General features: G+C 40.8%; 1 protein-coding gene across 1 annotated transcript in view; it reads right to left on the bottom strand.

The window, feature by feature from the left end:
• Positions 1-27220, bottom strand: part of LOC144674977 (retinal dehydrogenase 2) — a 56223-nt gene extending 29003 nt beyond the window's left edge. Inside the window, exons 1-7 of the mRNA XM_078536068.1 lie at positions 27197-27220; positions 21872-21976; positions 20066-20206; positions 17262-17391; positions 3896-3957; positions 1527-1655; positions 1269-1382 (exon numbers count right to left, since the gene is read on the bottom strand). Coding sequence (XP_078392194.1) covers positions 1269-1382; positions 1527-1655; positions 3896-3957; positions 17262-17391; positions 20066-20206; positions 21872-21976; positions 27197-27205 — 690 coding nt within the window. The 5' untranslated portion in view covers positions 27206-27220. The remainder of the gene's footprint in view (positions 1-1268; positions 1383-1526; positions 1656-3895; positions 3958-17261; positions 17392-20065; positions 20207-21871; positions 21977-27196) is intronic.
• Between the last annotated feature and the right edge of the window lie 204 nt (positions 27221-27424).

The following is a 27424-nucleotide window of genomic DNA, read 5'->3' as shown; positions in this document are numbered from 1 at the left end:
CGTAATTGGATGCTGAGGCCCACAGGCGGCCAATTAGGAGGCTGCCTGTCGGGAAATTTCCGAGGGGGTCCGGCTGATAGCAGATGTGGGCTCGGGATCCATTTTCCAGCCTGAGGTTGGGTCCTGTGATAACATTCAGGCCACCACTTCTAGAAACTATAGCTCTGACCCAAATCCTGCCATGAATTTATGAATTATGATGAAAAATGGCATTGTCCATTTTTGCTTCAAAAAAGGAATGTCAGGCCTTCAGTAACTAGTAGCCAGGAAACCAACACAACCCCTAGCTGTCACGTGCGATCGACACAACATAAATGTAATCCTCCCATAAGAAATAACAGGAAGATCGGTAACATATATCACATGTGCTGGTCAATCTGTAATGATCCCAGAGTAAATGTGCTGACTCCGAACTCCTGATGTGGCAGGAACACTTTCAAACTGCCTGCATCCCATTGCCCTTTCTCCAGCTGTGCGATTGGGAATGTTCCCTGCGACAGTCAGAGTCAGGGACTGGCACCGGCAATCTGGGATCCTCCCTTTATTTGACCAGTGGGTGGGACAAATGTTTCAAAGTGCTCAAGGCTTTCTCACTTGATGTGGCTGGGTTAATTCACTGCAAATTGGCACTCATTTTGCCAACCCTCCAGAATGGTCCAGAGATCTCCTGGAATTAAAGGGCCATGAGCAACTCTAGGACAATAATCATCCAGGCATTGAGGAAAATTGTTTCTCCTTCTTTGATTTCACGATCAGTTTTGGGTCAGTTCATAGCATAATCATTTCCTAGACTGAAGGAAATGGGTTTAGGGCCCTTGCTCCAGGGCTTGGACACATGGTCTATTCTGGCTTATTCAGTGCATCACAGAGGGAATACTGCGTTAACAGATGTGCTGCCTCTCAGATGGGATATTGAGCCTAAATCCCATCTGCTTGATGTAAAACATGCTGCAACTGTATTTGGAGAAGGACAGGGTGCTTTCTGGTGCCAACATTCATCACTCAACTAACCATCAACACAAAGAGAGATTAACTGACCCTCTATCTCACTGCACGGTTTTGAGATCTTGCTGTGCGCAAATTGGCTGCCACATTTGGATACTTCCTTGGGCGTGGAATGCTTCAGAACATGCTGAGGACGTGACAGAACTACATTCTTTATCATTTATACGATTATTTAATGTTACTTAGCATAAATCCTGAGTATTACTTATAAGCCAGTGCAACCTGTGCGCTGATTTTGACAGTGTTTCTGGGATGTTGTGTACCTCATTTGATCCAGTGAATGCAATTTTGTCGATATCCATGTGAGAGGCTATTGCTGCACCAGCCGTCAGGCCAAAGCCAGGCACAATATTGACCACGCCTGGAGGAAACCCAACCTGTGAAAGTGGGATTAGATAAAACAAGTTTAGTTAAAAAGAAAGCTTTCAAGATAAACCAGTAAATGAACAGAGGCTCTGTCAGATCTCGCCGCTTGTGTCATCAGTGAAAGTCAAAAAATAGTCGAGCTAAAAGGAACACACCTCTTTGATGAGGGCTCCCATATAGAGGGCAGTCAAGGGTGTTTGCTCTGCTGGTTTGATGATTACTGTGTTTCCACAGCACAAGGCTGGAACTATCTTCCACGCAAACATGAGTAGGGGAAAGTTCCACTGCAGGTAGATGAAGCACAGAAAGATGATTAAAAAGGGGAAAATGAATCATGTTCTGGCGACACAGTTTTAAACACAAAAAAGCCAACTACTAACGGGCTGTTTGCACATTATTGTACACCTAGTAGCATTATCAATGCAGTTACATAAAAGTGCATTTCCATATTTAAGCTGCAGATCACTGTTGATCACCAATGTCCATCAGGTTCTTATGTTAATGTTCTACACGCATTTTTAGTGTTGAATTACCAATAGCATTAACAATAATTTCTAGGCTATAGTTTGGATGAAGTAACAGCTCCCTAGTTTTGCACTTCATTAAAAATCATGTTTTCAATGTTCATATTTTCTTGATATGTTCCTTTGCTTTCTTATCACTGAATTTCAGTTTTATTTTTTCACAATTTCTATGATTGCTCAGAGAGGGAGAGGGAAAACCAGACTGATGCTTGTTGAATGATTTTTTGGTATATAATTTACTTTAGCTTTGTTTCTGTTTTTTGATAACCCTGAACTACAGTAGAATCCAGACACACGGCGAACACTTTTAGATTGAAGACATAATTAGAGGCTTTGACAGAAATCTATGTTTACGGATTTAAATCTTGACATTTTAGTTGGCGTGATTAGTAGACAAACATTTCATGTACATTTTTCTTCCCATTCTGAGGCTTCCCTGCAGCCAGGATACCAGGTTGGCGGCCTAACTTCAAGGCCCCCAACTACCAGCCTTTGAACTAACTGCTAAGGGATGACCAAGAGTTACCTGGGGATAGCATGTCCCCTCTTGCTGGCGTTACCTCACTTCCATGTGAGCAAGTGCTTGGCATTTGCTTGGATCTTGTCCCAGCAACATGACGTAGAAAGGGAACTCAGTGACCTGAGTGTTACACAGCTCATCACTTGACACTGCTCCTCATTGACATCTTTGATAAAGATATTAGGTCTACTAATTGGTGTTTGATGTGGCTCACTTGGTAGACCCACTCCAGGACTTGATCACAAAAACCAAGGCTGACACTCCAGTGCAGTACTGAGGGAGTTCTGCACTTTCAGAGGTTCCAACTATTGTTTAAAGCTGGAGGACCTGTCTGCCCTCTTGGATGAAAGTAAAAGATCCCACAGCACCATTTCAAAGAAGAGCAGGGGAGTTATCACCAGTGTGCAGGCCAATATTTATCTCTCAATCAACTTCATAAAAACAAATTTTCAGGTCATTGTCACGTTGCAGTTTGTGGGAGTGCGCAGACTGGCTACCACATTTCCTACATGACAACAGTGACTATGCTTCAAAGGTTTGGCTGTAAAATCCTTTAAAGTGCCTGGCGGCAATGAAAGGTGCTATATAAATGCATTTTTTTCTTTCTACCTATGCAGCTTGTTCACAAAAGATACAATTCTTGTGTGCCTGGACATAAGTTATTTTTCCTAAGTTAGATAAATCATATTGTGTATAACTCACTCCCCTATAAGTACAGGTTCTTGGCAGCATCAAAACAGATAACAATTTTATTCTGCAATTATTTCCTACTCAGAGAGTGATTGACATTTAAAAGTCAGCTATGTCTGTGATGACAGTAAAGCATGAGGCTAATGTTTCATTTACTCTCAACTACACAATCTCAAAATCTGCCTTCCAAACATCACCACCCTTGGTTTTTAAATGTTACAATTTATTTTATAGCTCTTCGCTAGGATAGTGAAATTTATCTGAAAGAAACAGGCACAAGGCATGAGATTTACTGTTTACACGGAACCTTTGTATACAACAGGACACTTCTCAACCTACACATGTGTACACATTATATATACCCATCTGTTAGGAATATCCGCAACTGTTGGAAGAGCCCCTAAATTTTCTGTAATCATCTCTTAAACATATCGTATGCATCATTCAGAATATGTTGTGCATTCAATCTAGAATCCCTGTGCAAAGTAAATGAAGCATGATCAAAGATTTTACTTGAGTAGGAAAGAAGGTACAGCACTGTTTACTCCCACTAATACACGCAGTAAATTAACTGTGAATGTAGCCAAATAGATAAGTTAAGCCCCTTTTACTGTTTGAAATGTGTGCTGTGCCTCTTATTCAATGGGTTGGGTCTTTATTTAACTTGCCAGCTGCAAGTTATCCTTTCATGTCAGAGGTGATCGAATAATAAGATTAAAAATCGCTCTTCAGTTGTAGTCCGTGGTATTTCTAAGAACATAAACACCTACTGTTGATGAATAATACTCACTGGGATGATCTGTCCACACACCCCTATTGGCTCATGTCTTGTAAATGTGAAATAATCTCCATCTGTAACAGAGGTCTGCAATTACTCATCATTCCTGTTTGATTTGGCTGCACAAGAAAACATTAAATACTTCTGGACACATTAATCAGTTTGCACAGGAGAGAAAACACGTAGACCATCTCTTACTGTCAAGTTCTCATACTGACGAACGGATGTCGTTTTAGTTAAAAATATCAAGCAAGTGCTTAAAGTGGATAAAACTGTTCAACAAGAATCACTGTTATAAAAGGGGACACGTTGGCGCAACTCTGTGTTTAGCAGCAATTGACATCATTAATGCAAACTGGAGGAACAGCACCTCATCTTCAGGTTAGGCACTTCACAGCTTTCTAGATTTAACATTGAGTTCAACAACTTCAGAACATGAATGCTGTCCTCTGTTTTGATTATTTTTCCAACCCCCCCACCCCCCGCCCCAGGGCCAGTCTGTAACTTGTTCTCATGTTTTGCTTTCAGAAAGTGCTGACCCTTGTTCTGCTGTTTACATCTTCTGCTATCTGACCTTTATGCCACTATTAACACCTGCCTTAGTGTTTAATGCTATCATTACCACTCTCTTTGTCTTGTGTCCATGACATCTGTCAAATAATCTCTCCTGAGCTCTAACTGATCCCTGACCTTTTTTTTTAATTCATTCACGGGATGTGGGCTTCGTTAGCTGGGCCAGCATTTATTGCCTATTCCTAGTTGCCCTTGAGAAGGTGGTGATGAGCTGCCTTCTTGAACTGCTGCAGTTCATGTGGTGTAGGTACACCCACAGTGCTGTTAGGGAGGGAGTTCCAGGATTTTGACCCAGCGACAGTGAAGGAACGGCGATATATTTCCAAGTCAGGATGATGAGTGATTTGGAGGGGAACTTCCAGGTGGTAGTGTCCCCATCTATCTGCTGCCCTTGACCTTCTAGATGGTAGTAGCCGTGGGTTTGGAAGGTGCTGTTGAAGGAGCCTTGGTGAATTCCTGCAGTGCATCTTATAGATGGTATACACTGCTACTACTGTGCATCAGTGGTGGAGGGAGTGAATATTTGTGGATGTGGTGCCAATCAAGTGGGTTACTTTGTCCTGGGTAGTGTCCAGCTTCTTGAGTGTTGTGGGAGCTGCACTCATCCAGGCAAGTGGGGAGTATTCCATCACACTCTTGACTTATGCCTTGTAGATGGTGGACAGGCTTTGGGGAGTCAGGAGGTGAGTTACTCGTCACACTATTCCTAGCCTCTGAACTGCTCTTGTAGCCACCATATTTATATGGCTAGTTCAGTTCAGTTTCTGATCAATGGTAACCCCCAGGATGTTGATAGTGGGGGATTCAGTGATGGTAACGCCATTGAATGTCAAGGGGTGATGGTTGGATTCTCATTTGTTGGGATGGTCATTGGCTGGCATTTGTGTGGCATGAGTGTTGCTTGCCACTTGTCAGCCCAAGCCTGGATATTGTCCATGTCTTGCTGCATTTGGACATGGACTGCTTCAGTATCTGAGGAGTCGCGAATGGTGCTGAATATTGTGCAATCATCAGCGAACACCCCCACTTCTGGCCTTATGATGGAAGGAAGGTCATTGATGAAGGAGATGAAGATGGTTGGGCCGAGGACACTACCCTGAGGAACTCCTGCAGTGATGTCCCAGAGCTGAGATGACTGACCTCCAACAACCACAACCATCTTCCTTTGTGCTAGGTATTGTCCTATTTTTCTCCACTTGCCCCTTCCCCTCTCTTCAACAGCATAAAACCCATTACATTTCTACCTCTCTTCAGCTCTGAAGAAGAGTCCTACGGACTTGAAATGTTAACCTTACTTCTCTCTCCAGAAATGCTGCCAGACCTGCTGAGCTTTTCCAGCATCTCCTGTTTTATTTTGGATTTCCAGCATCCACAGTATTTTGTTTTTATCATTGTTTTAAGCATGTTTCAACAATTTGGCTTTTAATAAAATCATACTTTTCACAATGCTTTCCAATCTTGCATTTCCCTAATCTACTTTCCTTTCTTGCAGTTGAATAAAATCCATTTCCTTTCCCCTTCCACCTGGGAGAGAACCCAGTTGGAGGTCAAGCCACCAATTTCAATCTTAATACTAGTCTGCAACTGGCCACCAGGAGAAGTAGCCCATACTCATGGAAGCATACAAGATTCTGAAGGGGCTTCACAGTGTGGACAGTGACAGGTTGTTTCCCTGGCTGGGGGATCTAGAACACGGGGGCACAGTCTCAGAATGGGGCCAATCATTTAGAACTAAGATGAGGAGAAATTTCTTCACTCAAACAGTTGCGAATCTTTGGAATTCTCTACCCCGGAGGGTTGTGGATGCTCCATCATTGAGAATATTTAAGGCTGGGATAGACAGTTTTTTTGGTCTCTGAGGGAATCAGGGATAGGGGGAGTGGGTGGCAAAATGGAGTTGAAGATCAGCTGTGATCATATTGAATGGCAGAGCAGGTTCGACCAGCCATATGGTCTACTCCTGCTCCTATTTCTTATGTTTTTATGTTATGCTACTTTGGATATATGGACAGTGTGTCTATTATCTCTATAATAAGATATAGCTAACTATCTGATAATAGTAGACACTCATCTAGCCTTGTTAGTAGAATGCATTGTAGCCAAACAGAAATTTGAACGTGTCAACAGAGAGAGGTGTGAAATAAATATATGATCATTTATTCTTTATCTTAAATTCAAATTGTGAGTGAAACCATATGTTTGTCACTTTGCCAGGTTCAAAGTCCGTCTGACATAAAGTTGTAAATGGCTTGACATTTTCCTAAGGTTAGATGCAGTTATTGGAAAATGTGTCATTAGGAACTTTTTTTCTTAATTTAAATAGTGGATGCATAAGCACAGGTATTAGCATGGAGTCAACGACTGGCTAAAGGACAACTCCATGAGATACAGTTCGTTTATTAAACAGTCAAGTTCCAAGCCACTCAACACCTACAAGTTACGTTATTGCTGGTCTGGTCAGTCATACTGGGTAGAAGAATGTAGTGAAATGTATGCATTTATCTAGATTGTTTTTATTCTGTAAATAGTAAGCTGTCTGTGAAGCACACAAAATTTCTGTGTGATGGTTCGAGAGGTGATCCTCAATTTGTTCCAGTGGTACTTGATTTAAAAATTGAAGATGCTTACAGACTGATTAAATGTCCTCATTTTTTCACAACCCTTTCAAAAGCGCTCCATTGGTTGTAAAGCACTTTGGGGGACATGCTGAGGTCATGAAAGGTGCTACATAAATGCAAATCCTATCTTTCTTCAGACCAGAAGTTTGTACTTCCATGAGGAATCACTAGATTGGCATGAAGTGCAGTATAGCTGGCCTTTCTTTAACCCAGGGGTTCTTTGACTAATTGTAGCATCCCTACTGCCATGCTGGCTGAAGCAGCTTAAGATCCTTCTATGGTGTTCTTTAAATTTGGATTCTGGGAACTGGCTCATGCTATTCAAGCTGTTAAGTCTGTTACCCATGGCTTGATGGCAAACTCATAAACCCTCTGCAAAATCAAAAACTCAAAGCCGGGCCTTCCTGCCCTATAGGCTCAGTTGTTCAATGAATAACTCACTGACTCATCGAGAGAGTAGGATGCCTATTTTAAAGCTTTCATAAAAACTTATTTCAGATAAATTGCAATACAGTCAATGTAATGCCGCATTTTAGTGGACTAGCTTGTGATAATTATTAGTGTCCAAGGGTTATGGCTACAAAGTGCTTTGAAGGATGGATTCCAATTCTCTTTAAATTTTAATCACCTTTAAAAAAGTGTACTTTTTCCAGCGTTCCTGATCTAATAGCTAATCTGCTTGGCCTTTGTCTGGTTGGTATCAACAGGAGTCCACTTGAATGAGGCCTGCACATTTTAACACCAATCTTAAGGTGGTTGAAGGAACATGCATTGGAAACACTCTCCGTGATGTTCCACACTTTTATCTTCACTACACTTGAACCTCTCTGCAAGTGCTTAAAATGCATGAACTGGTATCACTTGAGAACCGAGGACATGTCAAGGTAAGGCCACTCCACTGGCTAGTTGGACACAAATAAACGCATTGAATGCTGCCCAGTAAAAGACAGAATTCCTGCTGGGACACTTTCCAACTCACAAATTAATTGGAAAAACAGGGGTAGAAACTACTTACATGAACAGTTACCAGCTGAACTAATTCGAAAAATAATTCTAGCATGAGTGATATTGCACTAAGTATTGCCCAATTAGAATATTTCCAAAATATGTTTGAATTTTTAATGCCTCATTGACTTGTCATCTAATCCAAAATCATGACTAATTAGGAAAACACTTACATTCTCCATTAAGTTACAGCAGCAGTATCTCGAATATCAAATGTTCATCTTAAATGAGCCATAACATCATTATGAGACAATTGGAGAAAAATCTCATTGGTTCGGTGTCTTTTTAAAAAAATCATTGATTCTAGAAACGGAGCTGAATGAACATGTGCCATTAAAATGATTGCTGATGCACCCTGAGCTCCTGATAATATCTGTTAATCTTAGTTCAACTTCCTCACACTATTGGGATAAGCTTCTCCTCTTGGCCCGTTTTCTTTCGTACTATCATCAGCACGGACCATTTAAGCAAATTCTGTTTTGTGAAACAACAGAAATAGAAATAAAATGAAAGGATGTTAAAGTTCAGCTTGATTCTTTTCAACTGTGAGGTTTTATAACAAAGTGCTGCTGGTACATCTTCTGCTTTAAGTATTTCAATAAACAAACCCCATTCTCACGCCCAGAATGTCAGGACTGGCAGAAAAGCAGCACAGTTGTAAGGTATAAATCACAGCCTCAGAAAGGACAGTCAAAACACCAGAGGGGAAGCGTGCATCCTGAAGACACTTCAGATTTGAACCGAAATCCAGCAATGGTTTAGTTTTGAGATAACTGTAAATACTTTGGAAATGACAACTGACAGGAAATCAGGTTTTTTTTTGAGTAATTCTAGAAATGGGGTGGTTCGGGAGCTAAAGAGCTCCTGGCACATGAAGATCTCCAATAAAATTACAGCAGAGATTTTCTTGAAAATAACAGAGCAAGGGTTTAAAAGAAATGACTCATTTTTAAGCAAGGACATTGTGTTTCATTATCAAAGAGGCAAGAATTTAATATGAGTTGTGCTTGAAAATTATGATTTGAAACCCCCTTTAAACTACCCACCCACTTGCAAATATTTCTTGAACACTGTAATTATTTCAATTGGACATAGATTGTTAAATGATTTATCATTGATCATAATTCGGTCTACTCTGTGTTACACAGACGTCTGAACTGACTTCACAATGCTACCACTCCAGACTGACAGATTCACTGCATGTGCATTTTATAAAGTATAACTCTGTCTCCCCTCCCACTCTTCAAAACAGCATAAACTGGGAAGACATCTGGGCCCTGACTCTGTCATCATTTATGCCAGTTCTTTAATGTGTTTCCACCATATACGCCCACTTCTGGAAGCCAGAACTCATTAGCTCTAACCCTGCAATTCACTATGATTAAACATTTTAATCAAGTGGTGCTTTTTAAAGCAGTTTCCACTATAGAGGAAACATTTTTTAAAAAAAAAATTCTGCTAAACTACTGCTCTCAAAGGAATTAAGTTAAGAAACTTGAGAAGCTCTTTTGACTCTAATGTGTGTATGCTGTCCTATATAACTGACTTTCAAAAGCTAATTTGAAGAACACAATTTTGCTGTGGAATTATTTTTTTTCTTCTTGGAGCTTAAGGGGAAGTAGAAATAGAAAGTGACAATGACTAACGGGGGGGCAGGGCAGTCGACAGTCCCCAATTTTGTTTTCTGTCAGCAACTGCAATGCTTCAGCTTGAGAGAATTCAAGTGGTGGTGATCAGGAGGGAACAATCTCTTTCATCGCTAAGTTGGATACTAGATTCTTTTGACCTTACACAAAACTCACTGGCCTAGTGGTTGTTTGACCCAGTTTTTGGAAGTTGCTGACTCCATTCAGATGAATGTGGTTCTGAGCAGCGTGAAGACCCCTCTCCGGTGACCCCTGGGCCCAGAATTTTTAGCTCATCGGGCAGGCACGCGCCCGACCCAACCGAGCGCAAAATGACACGTGATGATGTCGGGCAAGCCTCCCGATGTCATCGCGCACTCACGGGATATTTCGGTCGGCGGGCGCGCCCCAGAATCGGGCAGCACGCCCGCCGACAATTAAATGGCCTACTAAAAAGGTAATTGAAAGAAATTTATCGCTGCCTGTCCAACCTGACGGTTGGCGGGCAGACAAAAAGGCCAAGCGGCCTTTGCATTTTTTTTTTTAGGAAACCTCATCCACGGGCGAGATGAGGTTTCCAACCTCGAATGAAAATAAAATTAAAATTTTAAAATTTCATTTATAACAATGTCCCTGCTCATGCGGGGACATGTTTTATAACATTTTTAAAAAATCTTTATTTTTAATGTTTTAAACTGTTCATCTCCCTGTGGCAGCTCAGTGCCTCAGGGAGCTTTTCCAGTGTGCACCCGCACGCATGCACAAAGTTCGCGCTCGCCCTCCCCTCCCCAGCTCACAGGCAGCGCTGCAGCTCGCGTTTCTCCACCAACGTGAAATCGCGGTCCGGCCCCGGTTATTGGCTTCCCGGCCATCCCTGTCCGCCCCCGCTGAGCTCATCCGACGAGGGAAAGATCCTCCCCATGATGTTGCTGAGCCCCGTAGAGCACATGATGATAATGCCTATGGGTCATGATTGCATTACTTAATTTCCCTTCCACACCTAGGTTTGAAAGGATGTACCACTGCAGAGTAGAGACCGGCAGGACAATACCCAGTTGGGTACTCAGTCCGTATGATCACTGGCATTCATCCAAACATAGGAACATAGGAACAGGGGTTGGCCACTCTCCAAAATCACCAAGTGCAGAGCAGCACTGGCTGAAATCTGACAAAGGATTGCCAACAATCTCAGCTAGGGTTAGAATGTGGCATGGGGAATGCAGTAAAGGAAAGGTATCTTCAAATGGGGGCATCTCAAAAGGTGAGTGGTGCAGTAGCCTATAGCTGTCCTTTTATCTTTGGTATCTAGATTCCAATACAGTGAAGGCTGGGATAGAAATTCTTCTCTTTTACTAACGAGGATCTTAAATATATTGAGTTTTGATTGTTTTAGAACAATTCCTGCAGGGTGCAGGAGAACTAAACTATCTCTAAGTGGGTAGCAATTGATAAAGGTTAGTGTAGCTAATGTATGTCCTACAGTTGCAGGGGTGTGAATGATTTCTATCCTTGTATTATCAATTTTCCAAAATCAAATATTGAACTATATGAATGTTCAAAGTGAAAGGTTAGACCAAGCAATATTTCCAAGATCTAGTTTGCATCAGAGGACAATTAATTCTTTACATCAGTTATCCAGACAGTACAAACTTGGGCTGCGGTTTTACAATGCTGCGACCGATTGCTATAGAATGTGAACTGCATCTGACAAGCCCAGGAGAGAGATTTGCTCCCAGGCAGCTTTGTTTTAATGTTGCGAGAATGGGGCAGCAGAGTTTGATTCATATATATAGAATGGCGGGAGAGGTGTTACGTTGCAGCTGTGAGATGTGGGCGCTTTTGGATGCCAAGGCAATCCATGACAAACACGTCTGCAGCAAGGGTAAGCAGCCTGAGGAATTCCGGATCAGGATTATTGATCTGAAAGCTGAAATGCAAGCACTGCATGACATAAGGGAGGGGCAGAAATACCTGGATACTTTGTTCCAGAAGACAGTCACACCTCTTAGAAGAGGGTCATCTGTTTTGGTCAGCAGTGAGGGGCAGGAGGATTTGACTGTCAGTGAGGCAGGTAATGGGAACGAGCAGACAGTAGGGGAGGAGCCTCGGGCTTTGCAATTGTCAAAGAGGTTTGAGGTTCTCACAACCTGTGTTGATGAAAGTGAAGTCTGCAAGGTGGATGAGCTGGCTGGCCATGGCACTGTGGTACAGAAAGCCGTTCAAGCGAGGAGAGCAAAAAGGAATGTAGTAGTAGCAGGGGATAGTATAGTGAGGGGGATTGACACTGTTCTCTGCAGCAAAGGGCGAGAATCCAGATGGCTATGTTGCCTGCCCAGTGTCAGGGTTTGGGGCATCTGGTCCGGGCTGGAGAGGAACTTGCAGTGGGAGGGGGACAATCCAGTTGTCGTGGTCCATGTAGGTACCAATGACATAGGTAGAACTAGAAAAGAGGTTCTACAAATTCAGTATGAGGAGCTAGGTACCAAATTAAGAAGCAGGACCTCAAAGGGTAATAATCTCTGGATTATTACTTGAGCCACGTGCAAATTGGCATAGGACAAATAAGTTTAGAGAGATGAATGTGTGGCTCAAAGACTGGTATGGAAGAAGTGGGTTCTGGTTTGTGAGGCACTGGCGTCAGTACTGGGGAAAGTGGGGGCTGTACCGTTGGGATGGTTTACACCTGAACCGTGCTGAGACAAGTGTCCTCACAAATCGCATAACTAGGGGAGTAGCGAGGGCTTTAAACTAAACAAGAAGGGGGAAGGGTCAAGCTTGGGTAGAGGTAACAATTCAAGGTGTAGAGTCAAGATTGGAGAGCAAAATGCTAATATGAGAAATGAGGGTCAGAGGATGGCAGGAAGCGACAGAGAGAAAAAACCTAAGAATACATCAACAGTCAAGACTAGATGTTACAAAGGTAACAAAAAGACAAAACTGAAGGCTCTCTATCGGAATGCACGTAGCATCCATAACAAAGTAAATGAATTGTTGGCGCACATTGAAGTAAATAAATATTATCTGATGGCAGTTACAGAGACGTGGCTTCAGGATGACAAAGACTGGGTCCCTAACATTGAAGGGTTCATGACATTCAAGAAGAAGAGGAAGCTAGGTAAATGTTGAGGGGTAGCACTGTTAATCAGAGAGCATTGGTGCAATAGTTAGAGATGACCTTGGTCCAGGAGATCAAGGTGTGGAATCGGTTTGGGTGGAGATAAGGGATAGTAGGGAGAATAAATCATTAGTGGGAGTGGTCTACAGGCCCCCTAACAGTAGCCACAGTGTGGGACAAAGTATTCAAGAGAAAATACTGTGTGCTTGTGTTAAAGGGATGGCAATAATCATGGGTGATTTTAATTTACACGTAAACTGGAAAAATCAGCTTGGCAGTAGTAGCCTAGATGAAGTGTTCTAAGAATGCTTTTGAGATAGTTTCTTAGAGCAGCATGTTCTGGAACCAACCAGAGAGCAGGTTATATTAAGCTTGGTATTGTGTAACTTAACGGTGTTAATTAACGACCTCAGAATAAAGGTAGCAGCGACTATAATATGATTGAATTTTACATCCAGTTTGAAAGGGAAAAGAGTGGGTCTAAGGCTAGTATCTTAAGCTTAAATAAGGGCAAATATGTGGGGATGAAATCTGAGCTAGCTGAAGTGAACTGGGAAACTAGGCTAGAGGATAAATCAATAGAGAAGCAATGGCAGACATTTAAGGGGATATTTCATAGTATTCAGAGTAAGTACATTCCTACTATAAAGAAAAATTCTAAGGCGAGGACCCACCATCCGTGGTTAACTAAAGATGTCAAGGAAAGCATCAAACTTAAGGAAAAAGCATACAGCTCCGCAATGATGAGTTGCAGGACAGATGATTGAACAGAATATAAAGAATGGCAAAAAATGACTAAAAAGTTAATCAGGAGAAAGAAATTAGAGTATGAGAGGAAGCTAGCTGGAAATGTAAAAATGGATCGCAGGAATTTCCACAGGTATTTAAAAAGGAAAAGTGTAAGTAAAGTGAGTGTTGGTCCTCTAGAGAGTGACAGTGGGGAGTTAATAGTAGATAATAAGGAAATGGTGGAAAAAATGAACAAATATTTTGCTTCTGTGTTCACTATAGAAGGTACAAAAAACATTCCAGTAATAGCTGCAAAGCAGGAGGTGAACGGGAGAAAGGAACTTGGTGAAATTGAGATCACTAGGGAAATGGTACTGAGCAAATTGATGGAGCTGTGAGCTGGCAAGTCTCTTGGTCCTGATGGACTACATCCTAGGGTCTTAAAAGAGGTGGCTATTGAGGTAGTCGATGCATTGGTGTTAATTTTCCAAAATTCGCTAGATTCTGGAAAGGTTCCATCAGATTGGAAAGTAGCATATATAACCCCTCTATTCAAGAAGGGAGGGAGGCAGAAAACAGGAAACTATAGGCCAGTTAGCTTGATGTCTGTCGTGGGGAAGTTATTAGAATTGATCATTAAGGAGCTTAGAGCTAGACACTTAGAAGAGCTCAAGGCAATTGGGAAGAGTCAGCATGGTTTTGTGAAAGGAAAATCATGTTTAACCAATTTATTGGAATTTTTTGAAGGAGTGACATACACAGTGGATAAAGGGGAGCCTGTAGATGTACTGTGCTTGGATTTCCAGAAGGCATTTGATAGGGTGCCACATCGAAGATTATTATAGAAAATTAAAACGCATGGTGTAGGGGGTAACATATTAGCATGGATATGGATAGAAGATTGGCTGGCTGGCAGAAAGCAGAGAGTATGCATAAATGGGTCTTTTTCTGATTTGCAGGATGTGGAGTTCCACAGGGCTCTGTAATGGGGCCTCAACTTTTTACGATTTACATCAATGGCTTAGATGAGGGGAGTGAAGACATGGAAGCTAAATTTGCAGATGGCACAAAGATAGGTAGGAAAGTATGTTGTGAAGAGGACATGAGAAGGTTGCAGATGGATATAGAAAGGTTGAGTGAGTGGGCAAAGATCTGGCAAATGGAATTTAATGTGGGAAAATGTGAAGTTGTTCACTTTGGCAGGAAGAACAAAAAAGCAGAGTATTACTTAAATGGAGAATGGCTGCATAATTCTGAGGTGCAGAGGGATCTAGGTGTTCTAGTACATGAGTCACAAAAAGTTAGTTTGCAGGTACAGCATGTAATTAAGAAGGCTAATGGAATGCTATCCTTTATTATGAAAGGGATTGAGCATAAAAGTAAGAATGTTATGCTTCAGTTATACAGAGCATTGGTGAGACCACAACTCAAATACTGTGTGCAGTTTTGGTCTCCTTATTTAAGGATGTAAGTGCATTGAGGGTGGTTCAAAGGAGATTTTCTAGATTGATAACTGGAATGAGTGGGTTGTCTTATGAGGAAAGGTTGGACAGACTGGGCTTGTTTCCACTGGAGCTTAGAAGAGTGAGGGGTGATTTGATTGAAGTATACAAGATCCTGAACGAAAATCCTGAACAAGATCCTGATCCTGACAAGGTGGATGTTGAAAGGATGTTTCCTCTTGTGGGTGAGTCCAGAACTAGGGGGCACTGCTTTAAAATTAGGGGTCGCCCTTTTAGGACAGAGATGAGGAGAAATTTTTTTCTGAGGGTTGTGCAACCTTGGAATTCTCTGCCTCAGAAGATGGTGGAGGTGGGGTCATTGAATATTTTTAAGGCAGAGGTAGATAGATTCTTGTTACGCAAGGGAATCAAAGGTTATTGGGGTTAGATGGGAATGTGGAAATTGAAATACAAGGAGATCAGCCGTGATCTTATTGAATTGCCCAGCAGGATCGAGGGGCCGAATGGTCTACTCCTGTTCCTTTTTCTTATTAAAAAACTCAATACTGAGCATCATAAAGTGCCTAAAAGATTCAATAGTGACCCGTAAATCATACAGTTACATTGATAAAAGTCTGAAACTGCTTTACATTAGTGTGAAATTGGCTGTATAACTACAGTATTAATCAACAGTGTCAGTCTGAAAAGTAAACTTCATCTGAGATTTTTTTGGAAATAGTATGATTTGAAATAATCAGGTCTCCATGGTTAGAGTTATACTGCCAGTTTCCTGTCAATTTGAAGTGATTTCAGATGTGCGTCAAAGCAAAAATGGCAAGTTTAAACCAGTAATCAAATCTAATCTAAGCCCAACCATCCTCAGCTGCTTCACCAATGATCTTTCCTCCATTATAAGGTCAGAAATGGAAATATTCGTTCATGATTGCAGAATGATCAGTATCAATCACAATACCTCATCTATAGGCAATGGCAATTTCAAACAAGAGAGAATCTAACTGTTTCACCTTGACATTCAATGGCAATACCAATGCTGAATTCCTGAACATCAGCATCCTGGGGGTTACCATTGACCAGAAGTGTAATTGGACTAGCCATATATAAACTACAGCTAAAAAAGTAGGTCATTGGCTAGGAACTCAGGCTGGAATTTCTGTAGCGAGTAACTCACCTCCTGACTCCTCAAAGCCTGTCCATCATCTACAAGGCACAAATTACAAGTAAGATGGAATGCTCTCCACTTGCCTGGATGAATGCAGCTCCAACAACACTCAAGGAGCTCAACACCATTCAGGACAAAACAGCCCGCATCAGCACCCCACCCACCACCTTAAACATTCACTCCCTCCACCATCGGCACACAGTGACAGATGTATGTTCCATATACACTGCAGTCATTCAACAAGACTTCTTCAACAGCACCTTCCAAACCCTCGGCCTCTACCACCTAGAACGACAAGGGCAGCAGATGCAGGAGAACACCACCACCTGTGAGTTCTCCTCCAATTCACACACCATCCTGACTTGGAACTATATTGCTGTTCCTTCACTGCTGTTGGGTCAAAATCCTGGGACTCCCTCCCTAACAGCAATGTGGGTGTGCCTACACCACATGGATTGTGGTTCAAGAAGGCAGCACATCTTCTGAAGGGGGTGGACAATAAATACTGGGCTTGCCAGCGATGCTCATATCCCATGAATGAATAATCAAAAAAAATCTTAGTCAGATATCTGAATGCACCAAAGCCAAGCGCCGTGATAGTCCTGCTAGTTGTATTAGCTGCTGTATAAAGTTGCATTTCAAAACTAGTGTCCGTGGCAGTATGACTGCAGTCTAGCGACTGCACATCATATTCCATGCACACAAAGTTTTAGATTTTTAGCATAAATACAGCCTAACTTTTCTAAGTATCATTGCATACCAGGTCTAGATTGTCCAACAATGTTATTTAGTCTAGGCTACACTATCCAAATCATGCATATGTATCTAGCGTTATGAGTAAGTATAACAGCTCTGCTGTACATGAATGAAGGCACCTGATATTTAACTAACTTATCTGCATATTCCCCACATGAGGTAAAACAAGCTTTAAGTTCATGTCGCACTGTGAGAGAATTGTCTAAACATAAGTCAGGTCAGGCATAGACATAGATTATTCATTAACTTTCATTTCAACTTTACTTTTTGGTATTTTCTGCTTGAATCTCTGCCCAAAAGAAACGCCAATGGGTTCCTTTCCTTTGTCAACCTACCGACTGGAATTGTCTTGCCATGAATCTTGTCAGTCCAACCAGCAAAGTATCTGAGAGTTTTTATGACTCCCTGTAGGTCAACATAATAAGCCTGGAGAAATGGCTTTCCACTATCTAGAGATTCAAGTGTCTGCAAAAAACATAATGCAATTCAGTGAGATGATAAATCAAGCTGGAGACAGAAAGTGAGGTTACAGCGTGCCTTGCACAATATTAATTACTTGAAGGTACATATCAGTCTCTCATGGTGTGTGCATTATATCCAATTGGACACCAACCATATCATTCATGATTGACGAAGCGATGAGTGTGTTAATGTGATTAGGATCATAAAATAGTTTATTCATATTTCCCACAGATGTCTGACATTTAGGGGTTTCACTTCCTCTGGTGGGACGTTGGTTAATGTGTCTGCAGAACATTTTCCCGTGTGTTATAATAGTGCATAAGGGAACCCTACCTGAAGACATTACCAGTTTGCTACCAGAAGAAATTTAGGCCCCTAATGTGTTTATAGCAGGTGCAATTTTATTTGAAGGATTAAGAGAACAATTTATTAAACTAGGGAAATAGGCGAAAAGGAATAAGATAAGGCTGATATCAGAATATTCTTCACAAGAAGGCCTCTGGAAGTGTAGCGCAGGCAAACCTAACGTCATTTAAGAAAGAGTTGGATACAATAATGCAAGAGATGTGGGTGAATAAATAAGCAGTAATGAGCCATTTAGTTTATCTTATGAGTTAAAAGGAATTAAAGGAAAAGTTTATTTCATGGATAATAGAATATTTTAACTTTACTTTTCTTTATAAAGTTAAATTGTTCGCAATTCTATCAGTTTGGAGCAACAAAGATTTTTGGATCAAACATAATTTGATGCAATATAATTCATTAAATCAATTTATATACAGTTTAAGTTTGCCTCAGTTTATCTGTAATAATATGAATTTCCAATGTCTGATATTTGAATGGATACATTAATCTCTTGATTTTAAATGGGGAGAAAAGAGAGAAATGACACGCAATTTCATAAGACAATCATTTGCCAATAATTTTGTTTCATCCCATAATTTTTAAAGTTTTAAGTTTAGGAGATGGGATAAAATTCACACTCATGACATTTTGCCTCACACACCTTTGACCACAGATTCAGTTTGTGATGAAAAGCCAGTGACATAAGCTTGGTTCCCATCCCTGATTAGTGCTGTACTAAAATCTCCCCATGTGTTTCTAAGTAACTTCAAGTATGCTTCCTTTGTACCACATATACAGAATAGAAACTTAAACTTTGCAATTGTGGTCTTATTGTGCTAAATAATAAATAGCACCTATACAGAGCAACTGAAGGTCCCACCCCTGTGAAGGGAAGCAAGTGGATCATTAAATTAGTGATGCAAGGGCACAAACCTCGGCTCTCTGGCTGGTTACTGACTTCATTCCCACTATCTCAAAGATCACACAACCAGTAAGATAGACATTGAGGCAATTAAATGTTAGTTTTAGAAGATTTTTTTATTCCTTCATGGGATGGGGGCATCGTTGGCTAGACCAGCATTTATTGCCCACCCCCAGTTGCCCTTGAGAACTGAGTGGCTTGCTAGGCCATTTCAGAGGGCATTTAAGAGTGTGGGGTCTGGAGTTACATGTAGGCCAGCAGATTTTTTTTCCCTAAAGGACATTAGTGAACCAGATGGGTTCTAACGACAACCAACAATGGTTTTATGGTCATCATTAGACTTCTAATTCCAGATTTTTTATTGAATTCAAATTTCACCATCTGCTGTGGTGGATTCAAACCCAGGTCCCCAGAGCATCAGCTTGGGTCTCTGGATTATAGTCCTGTGGCAATACCACTACAGCACCACCATATCACTTAATTAAACACCTTATATTAATGATAAACAGTAAGTTAATCTCTTAGGTATGAGATGTCAATATTTTCCAAATAATGATGAAGGTTGTACTTAAATATGTGAATTCAAATCTTTATGATTAATAAGTGGGATTATGATGTATGTTATAAGGAAATATTTTCTTCAGGTATATTTTCCTAGGTTATATGTTCTTAGGGTGCATTTCTTAGGTTACATGTTCCTTGGTATATGTTCCTCGGGTACATTTTCTTAGGGTTTATGTCTTAGGGCAGTGATGCTCAAACTAGAGAGTCAGTGGACTCCTAGGGGGGTCAGTAGAAACTTTCCAGGGAGTGAAAGAAATAACATGAAAATGCAAGTCAAGAGGCATGAGCAGAGTGCAGTGCACATATGCAGTGCAGAATGGGTTGGCTGTCTCACCTAGGAGGACAGTGCGCACGAAGGAGCACTGAGAACATCACAAAAGTGCCTGTTTCCTGAAAAGCATTATAGAAACACTTTATATGCAGCGCTTTTGTTTAAGCATTATAGTATTAGAATTTTTAGATTTTAGATGGCGTCCCAAGATTACTGAACTATTTGAAAAGGGGCCCTTCAACCATTAAAGATTGGGAAACAACGTTTTAACTTACATGTCCTTAGGGTATATATGTCCTCAGGGTTTATGTTCCTAGAGTTTATAATTAATGGCCCATATTTTAGGGTATATATTTTAGTGCATAGTTTCCTACGATATATGTTTTACTCTATATGTTTTACAATATATGTTTTACGCTATATGTTATTTTTGGCTACACTTTATCTTTATTGCCGTTTTATTTAGATGTAGTCCAACCATATGGGTTGGAATAAAATACCCTCCTTGCTGCTTCTGCACTGTGGTGTTCATGTAATTCATTGCCTGGTTGCCAAAGATGTGACTGGAGACTCACAGCAAGCTGTGGTCGGTCCCGTTCCACTAGATCTGCCAGTTTGTCGATCAGCCGACCCCTCTCCGATGCATCCAGCCTTCTCCACACGGAGCCCGGGGAGAAGGCAAGCCGTGCAGCCTGGACCGCCTTGTCCACATCAGCCTGTAGAAGCAAAGTACAAAATAAAAGGCAACAATGAATGTTACAGCAACAAATCCTTAAAATTTAAAACCAAACTTTGTGTTTCATGCATTAAATTGCGTGTGTATTGCAGAAACTCAATATACACTGTCATATATAACATGTGTAAAAGTCATTACATGTTAGGCTGAAAATTGCTGAAAATGAGAATTGCTGGAACATCTTAGTGAAAATGGTGCAGTGATGTCAATGTCATGCCTGGGACCTCATTGCTGTTGTGCTTAATGGACCATTTCCTTAACCAATGAAATAAATAGATAGAGAAAGAAACAGAGCAAATGCCAGAGAGAATAAGGCGAATTAGAGTTAAATCAGATACAGAGAGGGAAAGAAAGAATGGGTTTAGAGAGAGAGAGAGAGAGAGAAAAAAAGAGGCAGAATGTAAAAGTAAGAAACCATTTATAAATGAATAAGTAGAAGACTGGAACATTGTAATCCAATTGTGTTTGTGAATTGTTGCACTGGTCCTTGAGAAGTTGATGAATGAATGAATGGCAGGGTAAAAAATGTACAAACATTCTTGATGCATGAATTATAAAACAAGAAGCCCTCTCCATCATAATCAGGAACAGTGGGGCACACATGGGTAAGTGATTGCACTGCTATCATAGGAACATAGGAATTGTTAGACAAAACACACTGAGGTCCATCTAGCTCACCTTCTATCATACTATTAGTTGCATAGTACAATGATGATGATGGAATTGTTGACTGATCTTAGTAATCCATCTCTATCAATTAGTCTACAACAGGCATAGAAATGACAGAAGAAAAATGCCAGTGGTGGAGAGCTTTGGGAACCCTAAGTCCTAAATCACTGCTTTCTCCTCAAGCATGCGACATTTACCAGTTCACGTCTCAAATTAAACATATGCTGCATCCCAAAATTATTTCCTCAAAGGAATTTATCTTATTTGCATTCTTGAGTGTCAAAGCAGCTTTGCATCCAGAAAATCATTACCCTCTGACACTAACAGAAATGTGAATTAAAAGAATGGCACACACATACTGCCAAGCCAGATAAAAGAAGTAAAAGTCTAAGAACAATTCACTACCTGCTGGACTGAGGCCCCCACAGCTTCACAGTTCCCTTTCTGGACCTTTAAGATTGATTAAGTCATGACATTCGAAGGGTCCTTGCAGCATGAATCAGCAATCCTAAACACTGCCTCAAAGCTAACAAAGCAATTTATTTCAATGGGGAGGCTCATGGTGAATTTCCATTTTTTTTCAGTTTTGTTGAGGCTAATGGTGGAGTAGCACAAAGCATCCAACAATTTGTAGTGAATTGTAACTTTTGGCATATCTTTTCCAAGCTATAAATTGCTCGATATTTTTACAAACTAAAATGGCAAGCACCATTAATTGGCCGATAATTTTCCAGCAATCTCTGGCCTATTTGTGTGTATAGTCACTATACATTAGACCTTGTGCAAAACTATTATACATTGTGTACAGAGCTATTATATATTGTGAACAAAATTACTTTCCAAATCTCATTGTGCTGAATTTAAAAAAATGATTTTACACATATATTGCACACATTAAACTAATGAAAATTAAAATGGGAATGATTTTATCTTGACATTTAGAAACAAATGTTGACATTTAACTGAAGCAATTTACTTTGTCAGCTTCTTGAACATCACAGATTTTCTCTCCCGTGGAAGGATTGTAGGTTGAGAAAGTCTTCCCACTCACCGAATGATGCCATTCATTGTTAATAAAAAGCTGTTGAGATAAGAAAACATGAAAAGTCAATAAAGAATCATAATATCTAGGCTGAACCGCATGGTGATTTTATTCTATATTCAGTCATGTGTGCGAGAAATCAGAGTGGACCCTGTAGCTCATTAGTTTGTGGAGGTACTGACTGTCACCATTTAAATTCATCATTAAATTACAACCATTACTAGATTATATAGTGATAGAGCACAGAAGGAGGCCATTTGGCCCATCACGCCCGTGCCAGCTTTATGAAAGAACTATCCAATTAGTCCTGCTTCCCTGCTTTTCTCCCACAGCCCTACAAAACTTTCCTTCTCAAGTATTTATTCAAATCCTTTTTGAAAGTTAGTATTGAATCTGCTTCTACCATTCTTTCAGTAGTGTATTCCAGATTCATGGCATAAAAATGTTTTCTTCATGTCTTCTGGTTCTTTTACAAATTACCTTAAATTAGTTCCTCTGGTTCTTGACCTTCTGCCACTGGAAACAGTTTCTCCCTAATTACACTATCAAAACATATCAAGATTTTAAACGCCTCCATCAAATCTCCCCTTAGCCTTCACTGCTCTAAGGTGAACAAATCCACAATCCACAGTGTTTCTGTGTGACTGAAGCATTTCATCACAGTAGCATTCCAGTAAAACTCCTCTAAGGCCTTGATATCTTTCCTTAAGTGCAATGTTTAGAATTGGTCACATTATTTAAGCTAGTGTTTTATAAAGGTTTAGCATAACCTCTTTGCTTTTGTATTCTATGTCTCTATTTATAAAGTCAAGAATCCCATATGACTTTTCATAGTCTGATCAACTTGTCCTGTCACATTCAAAGACCTTTGTACATCCATCCCCAGGTCTCTCTGTTCCTGCACCCCGTTTAAAGTTGTCCCATTTAGTTTATCTTGACTCTTCTCAACTTTCATTTCACACTCCTCAGCATTAAATTTCATACAAACATACAAGCTAGGAGCAGGAGTAGGCCATTCGGCCCTTCAAGCCTGCTCCGCCATTCAATAAGATCATAGCTGATCTGATTGTAACCTCCCAACTACCTCTGATAACCTTTCACCCCCTTGTTAATCAAGAGTCCATCTCTCTCTGCCTTAAAAATATTAAAAGACCCTGCTTCCAATGCCTTTTCAGGAAGAGAGTTCCAAAGACTCAAGACCCTCTGAGAGAAAAAATTTCCCCTCATCTCTGTTTTAAATGAGCAGTCCCTTATTTTTAAACAGTGACCCCTGGTTCTAAATTCTCCCACAAGTGGAAGCATCCTCTCCATTTTCACTGTCAAGATCCCTCAGGATCTTAAATGTTTCTATCAAGTCACCTCTTACTCTTCTAAGCTCAAGTGGAAACAAGCCTAACCTGTCCAACCTTTGCTCATAAGGCAACCCACCCATTCCTGGTATCAGTCTAGTAAACCTTTCTGAACTGCTTTGAATGCATTTACATCATTCCTTAAATAAGGAGACCAGAACGGTACACAGTACTCCAGATGTGGTCTCACCAGTGCCCTGTACAACTAAAGCATAACCTTATTTTTGTGTTAAGTTCCCCTCGCAATAAACAATAATATTCTATTACCTTTCCTAATTACTTGCTGTACCTGCATACTAGCCTTAGTTGTGATTCATGTGCTAGGACACTCAAATCCCCCTGAATCTCAGAGCTCTGCAATCTCTCACCATTTAGATAATATGCTTCTTTTTTATTCTTCCTGCCAAAATGGGCAACTTCACATTTGTCCACATTATTTTCATTTTGCCAGGTCTTTGCCCAATCGCTTAACCTATCTATGTCACTTTGTAGCCTCCTTACTACTTCTTCACAACCTACTTTCCTACCTATCTGTGTGCCATCAGCAAATTTAGCAGCCATACTATCTGTCCCTTCATCCAAGTCATTTATATAAATGGTAAATAGTTGAGGCCCCAGCATTGATACCTGTGGCACGTCACTCATTACATCTGTCAACCAGAAAAAGACCCATTTATGGCTACTCTCTGTTTCCTGTTAGCTAGCCAATCTTCTCTCCATGCCAATATGTCACCCTCTACACCATGAGCTTCTACTTTCTGCAACAACCTTTGATGTGACACCTTATCAAGTGCCTTCTGGAAATCTAAGTGCTAAGTACTAAGTATTCACAGTACATGTGACTCCTTCAAAGAACTCCAATAAATTGGTTAAACATGATTTCCCTTTCACAAAACCATGTCAACTCTGCCTGATTGCCTTGAATTTTTCTAAATGCCCTGCTATAAATTTTTAATAAAAGCTATTAGGCCAACTGGCCTGTAGTTTCCTGCTTTCTGTCTCCCTCCCTTTTTGAATAAAGGAGTTACATTTGCTATTTTCCAATCTAATGGAACCTCCCCCAAATCTAAGGAATTTTGGAAAAATTAAAGATCTGTCATGTGTCTGCTTATTTCACCAGTCTATGTCCTCCGGAAATTTGTTAATATCTCCTCATTGTTTGCTACATTTGCAAGTTTTGTGGCCTTGGCAATCTTTGAAATGTTGTCCTGTATACTCAAGTCCAGGTCTTTAATATATATCAAAAAGTAGTGGACCTAATACCTACCCCTGGGGAACACAACCACATACTTCAATCCAACCTTAAACCAATCTTTCACCACAATGCTCTGCTTTCTGCCCCTTAGCCACGTTTTTAATTCATACTGCCATTGCCCTTTAATTCCATGGGCTTCAATTTTGCTAATGAGTCTATTATGTGGTACTTTATCAAACTTTTGAAAGTCCAGATACACAATTTCAACCGCACTACCCACATCAACCCTCTCCATGACTTCACCAAAGAACTCCATCAAGTTATTTAAACCACAAATCCCTGCTGGCTGGCATTTGTTAACCCATATTTTTCCAAGTATCAATTAATTTTGTCCCGGATTAAAGTCTCAAAAAATCTCCCCTTCCACAGACATTAGACTGACCAGCCTGTAATTGCTGAGTTTATCTCTCTCTCTCTCTCTCTCTCTGTGCTTTGAACGGGGTGTAACATTTGTCATGTTTCAGTTCCCAGGCAGACTGCTCCTACTTACCAATAGTTTTTAAGGAAGTATCCATGCACTGTATGAGCGAGTGACTGCAGCAGTCTCGCTGTGTGGTTTGATTCCATGGGGTCTTTCTGAGACAGCTCGGTGTTTTGCATCCCCCCAACCCCCCAGCACATTGGGCCGTATGTGAAGAGGGGTTGGTTTGATTTAAGGGTGGATTGTTGTCCGCAGTTCCCAATGCAGGAGCCAGTTTTTGAACGGGTCCCTTGCTGCCGATATCATTGAAGGGGCAGATATGCCGCATTGTGCCCTGTGATTCTGAAGTGAATGACTTAAGCAGCTGGGAGGACAGAGCAAGATCGCCTCAGCCCTTCCACCCAGAGACTTCACACAGAAAACCAGCCACTAACAGTCGGTATAATCAAATGATAATTCATTAAAAAATATATAAACTTCCTGTTTTCCAGGCCCGTTTGCCTATAATCAGATTTTACAAACCCTGCTTGCAGGAACAGGGTCAAAAGTTAACTTTTGCCCTGATATATTTGTGAATTCCAGAATCCAAGAGCTCTTAACGGCAGGGAGAGCTTTATTTAAAAAAAATATTCCCCTCGCCCTGCATTTGCAGCTCACCCAAACCCAATATTCGGCGTCCAAATCTCTTAAGACCGTCACCAATTCTCCTGAAAGATCCCTCGGATTCTGGGAACAATTCCCAATATAGAACTAGGTGCAAGGACCATCGCACTCCCAGTTTGCTTTATTCCTAAAAGAATCCAGAAGGTTGTCCCATGAACATCAGGGCAAAAAAAAAACAAAACAAATAAATGTGCTTCCCTTGTGCATGACTAATAATGAACTTAACCATCAAGCAGAAATAAAAAGGAAGTCATCAAAGTAAATAATAAGATTACACCCAGGATCCACTTGTGGTGCTCACCAGTGCTCACGTGGGGGAGGTGTTAAATAGGAATTCACCCACATCGATCAGCATTATGATACCCAAATAAAATAGGCTCAAAAAGGTGAAGTTGTTCGCAAGCAAACCCCATCATCCTCTCCCTGACGCTATATCCATCAAAGATACCTATCAATCTGAGTTCTCCCCGCCCACCATCTCACTGTCTCAGTTGCTGTCACTTGAATGTTACATATATATATAGTGTTATATATATATATGTTATATAGTTATATAGATATATAGTGTTATCTGAGCAGGGCCCAGAACCTAGTGCTTTATTATGTCAAAAGGTTGTTAACTGTTACCCCTTAGATCAAACTCTCTCAGCAGACTCGAGTACCTTTCCAAAATCCTATCCCCCCGGTGCAATTCTTTACAAAATGCAATGCAACGTGATGGACGGAGTTGGGGGTGAGATGGTGGCACTTTCTCTAGACCAGGCTCACGATCTGGGAAATGGGTTCAAATCCCACCATGGCAACTGGTGGAATTTAAATTCAATTCATAAATCTGCAATATAAAGCTAGCTTGGTTCACCAGCCTGGCCTGACTCTACAAGGTAGTTGCCTCTTAACTGCCCTCTTAAAATGGCCTAGCATTTTCAGTTTAAGAGGCAATTAGGGATGGGCAACAAATGGATGCCCACATCTCCAAGGAAGAATAAAGGAAACTTGAGCACTGGCTGCAGTTTGAAGTGATCTGAGTGGAGATGTTTGAAATGGGGACCCAAAAATCAAACCTATTCCGGACTCTTGGCCCATCGAGTCACCTTCTCCTTTTGCATCTGTCCCAACTCCTCCAATTCTGTGAATGTCAGACAATTTGTTGTGTGATATTTAAATCTGCGCTCCCCCAGCCCAAAGCCAAAGGGTCCTCACTGAAACCCGGGTCCAGAGAGTTTGCATCATCTGGTTTTATAACGCTCCTGTGAAGCGCATTTTGGGACATTGTATTACGCGATGTTGTCAACGGAAGTTGTTGTCTAAGCTCCAATAGCGGTAATCTATCATTTTATAAATCACATTTCTCATTCGGTTTCATACCCAGTCGGATTCTTCCATAATCAACAGAATCGACTTACTCGGCATTTAAATCACTTTAAATCTCTCATTTCACAAATGGTCCTCACTTTGACCATCTCTGGTTGGCATTTGCCAAACATCCAGATGAACGGGAAAGAGATTCTTTCTAAAAGGCAGGAATGCAGTAAAATGATAGCGTGTACACTTTTTCACTCTTTATAACTTACCGAAGTCATCAGAACCCGCTCCTATACACTCTGTTTAAGTCTGCACAAGAGCAGGATTTATAGTCATCTCTGTGTCCCACAGACGCATGTATAACAGCCTCTAAATATTTATATAATTGAATGCTGATTTATTGCAGGCAACCATGACGATACGTAAATTTAATCTGTCGGCGAAAATGGGGATCAGCCGCTTCCAAGGAGATATAAAATAGAGAGCGTCTCTCTGGA

Source organism: Cetorhinus maximus, unplaced genomic scaffold, assembly GCF_964194155.1.
Source record: "Cetorhinus maximus unplaced genomic scaffold, sCetMax3.hap1.1 HAP1_SCAFFOLD_881, whole genome shotgun sequence".
Taxonomy (NCBI): Eukaryota; Metazoa; Chordata; class Chondrichthyes; order Lamniformes; family Cetorhinidae; genus Cetorhinus; species Cetorhinus maximus.
Note: the sequence above shows the minus strand (reverse complement) of the source record. Positions and strands in the feature narration are given on the sequence as shown.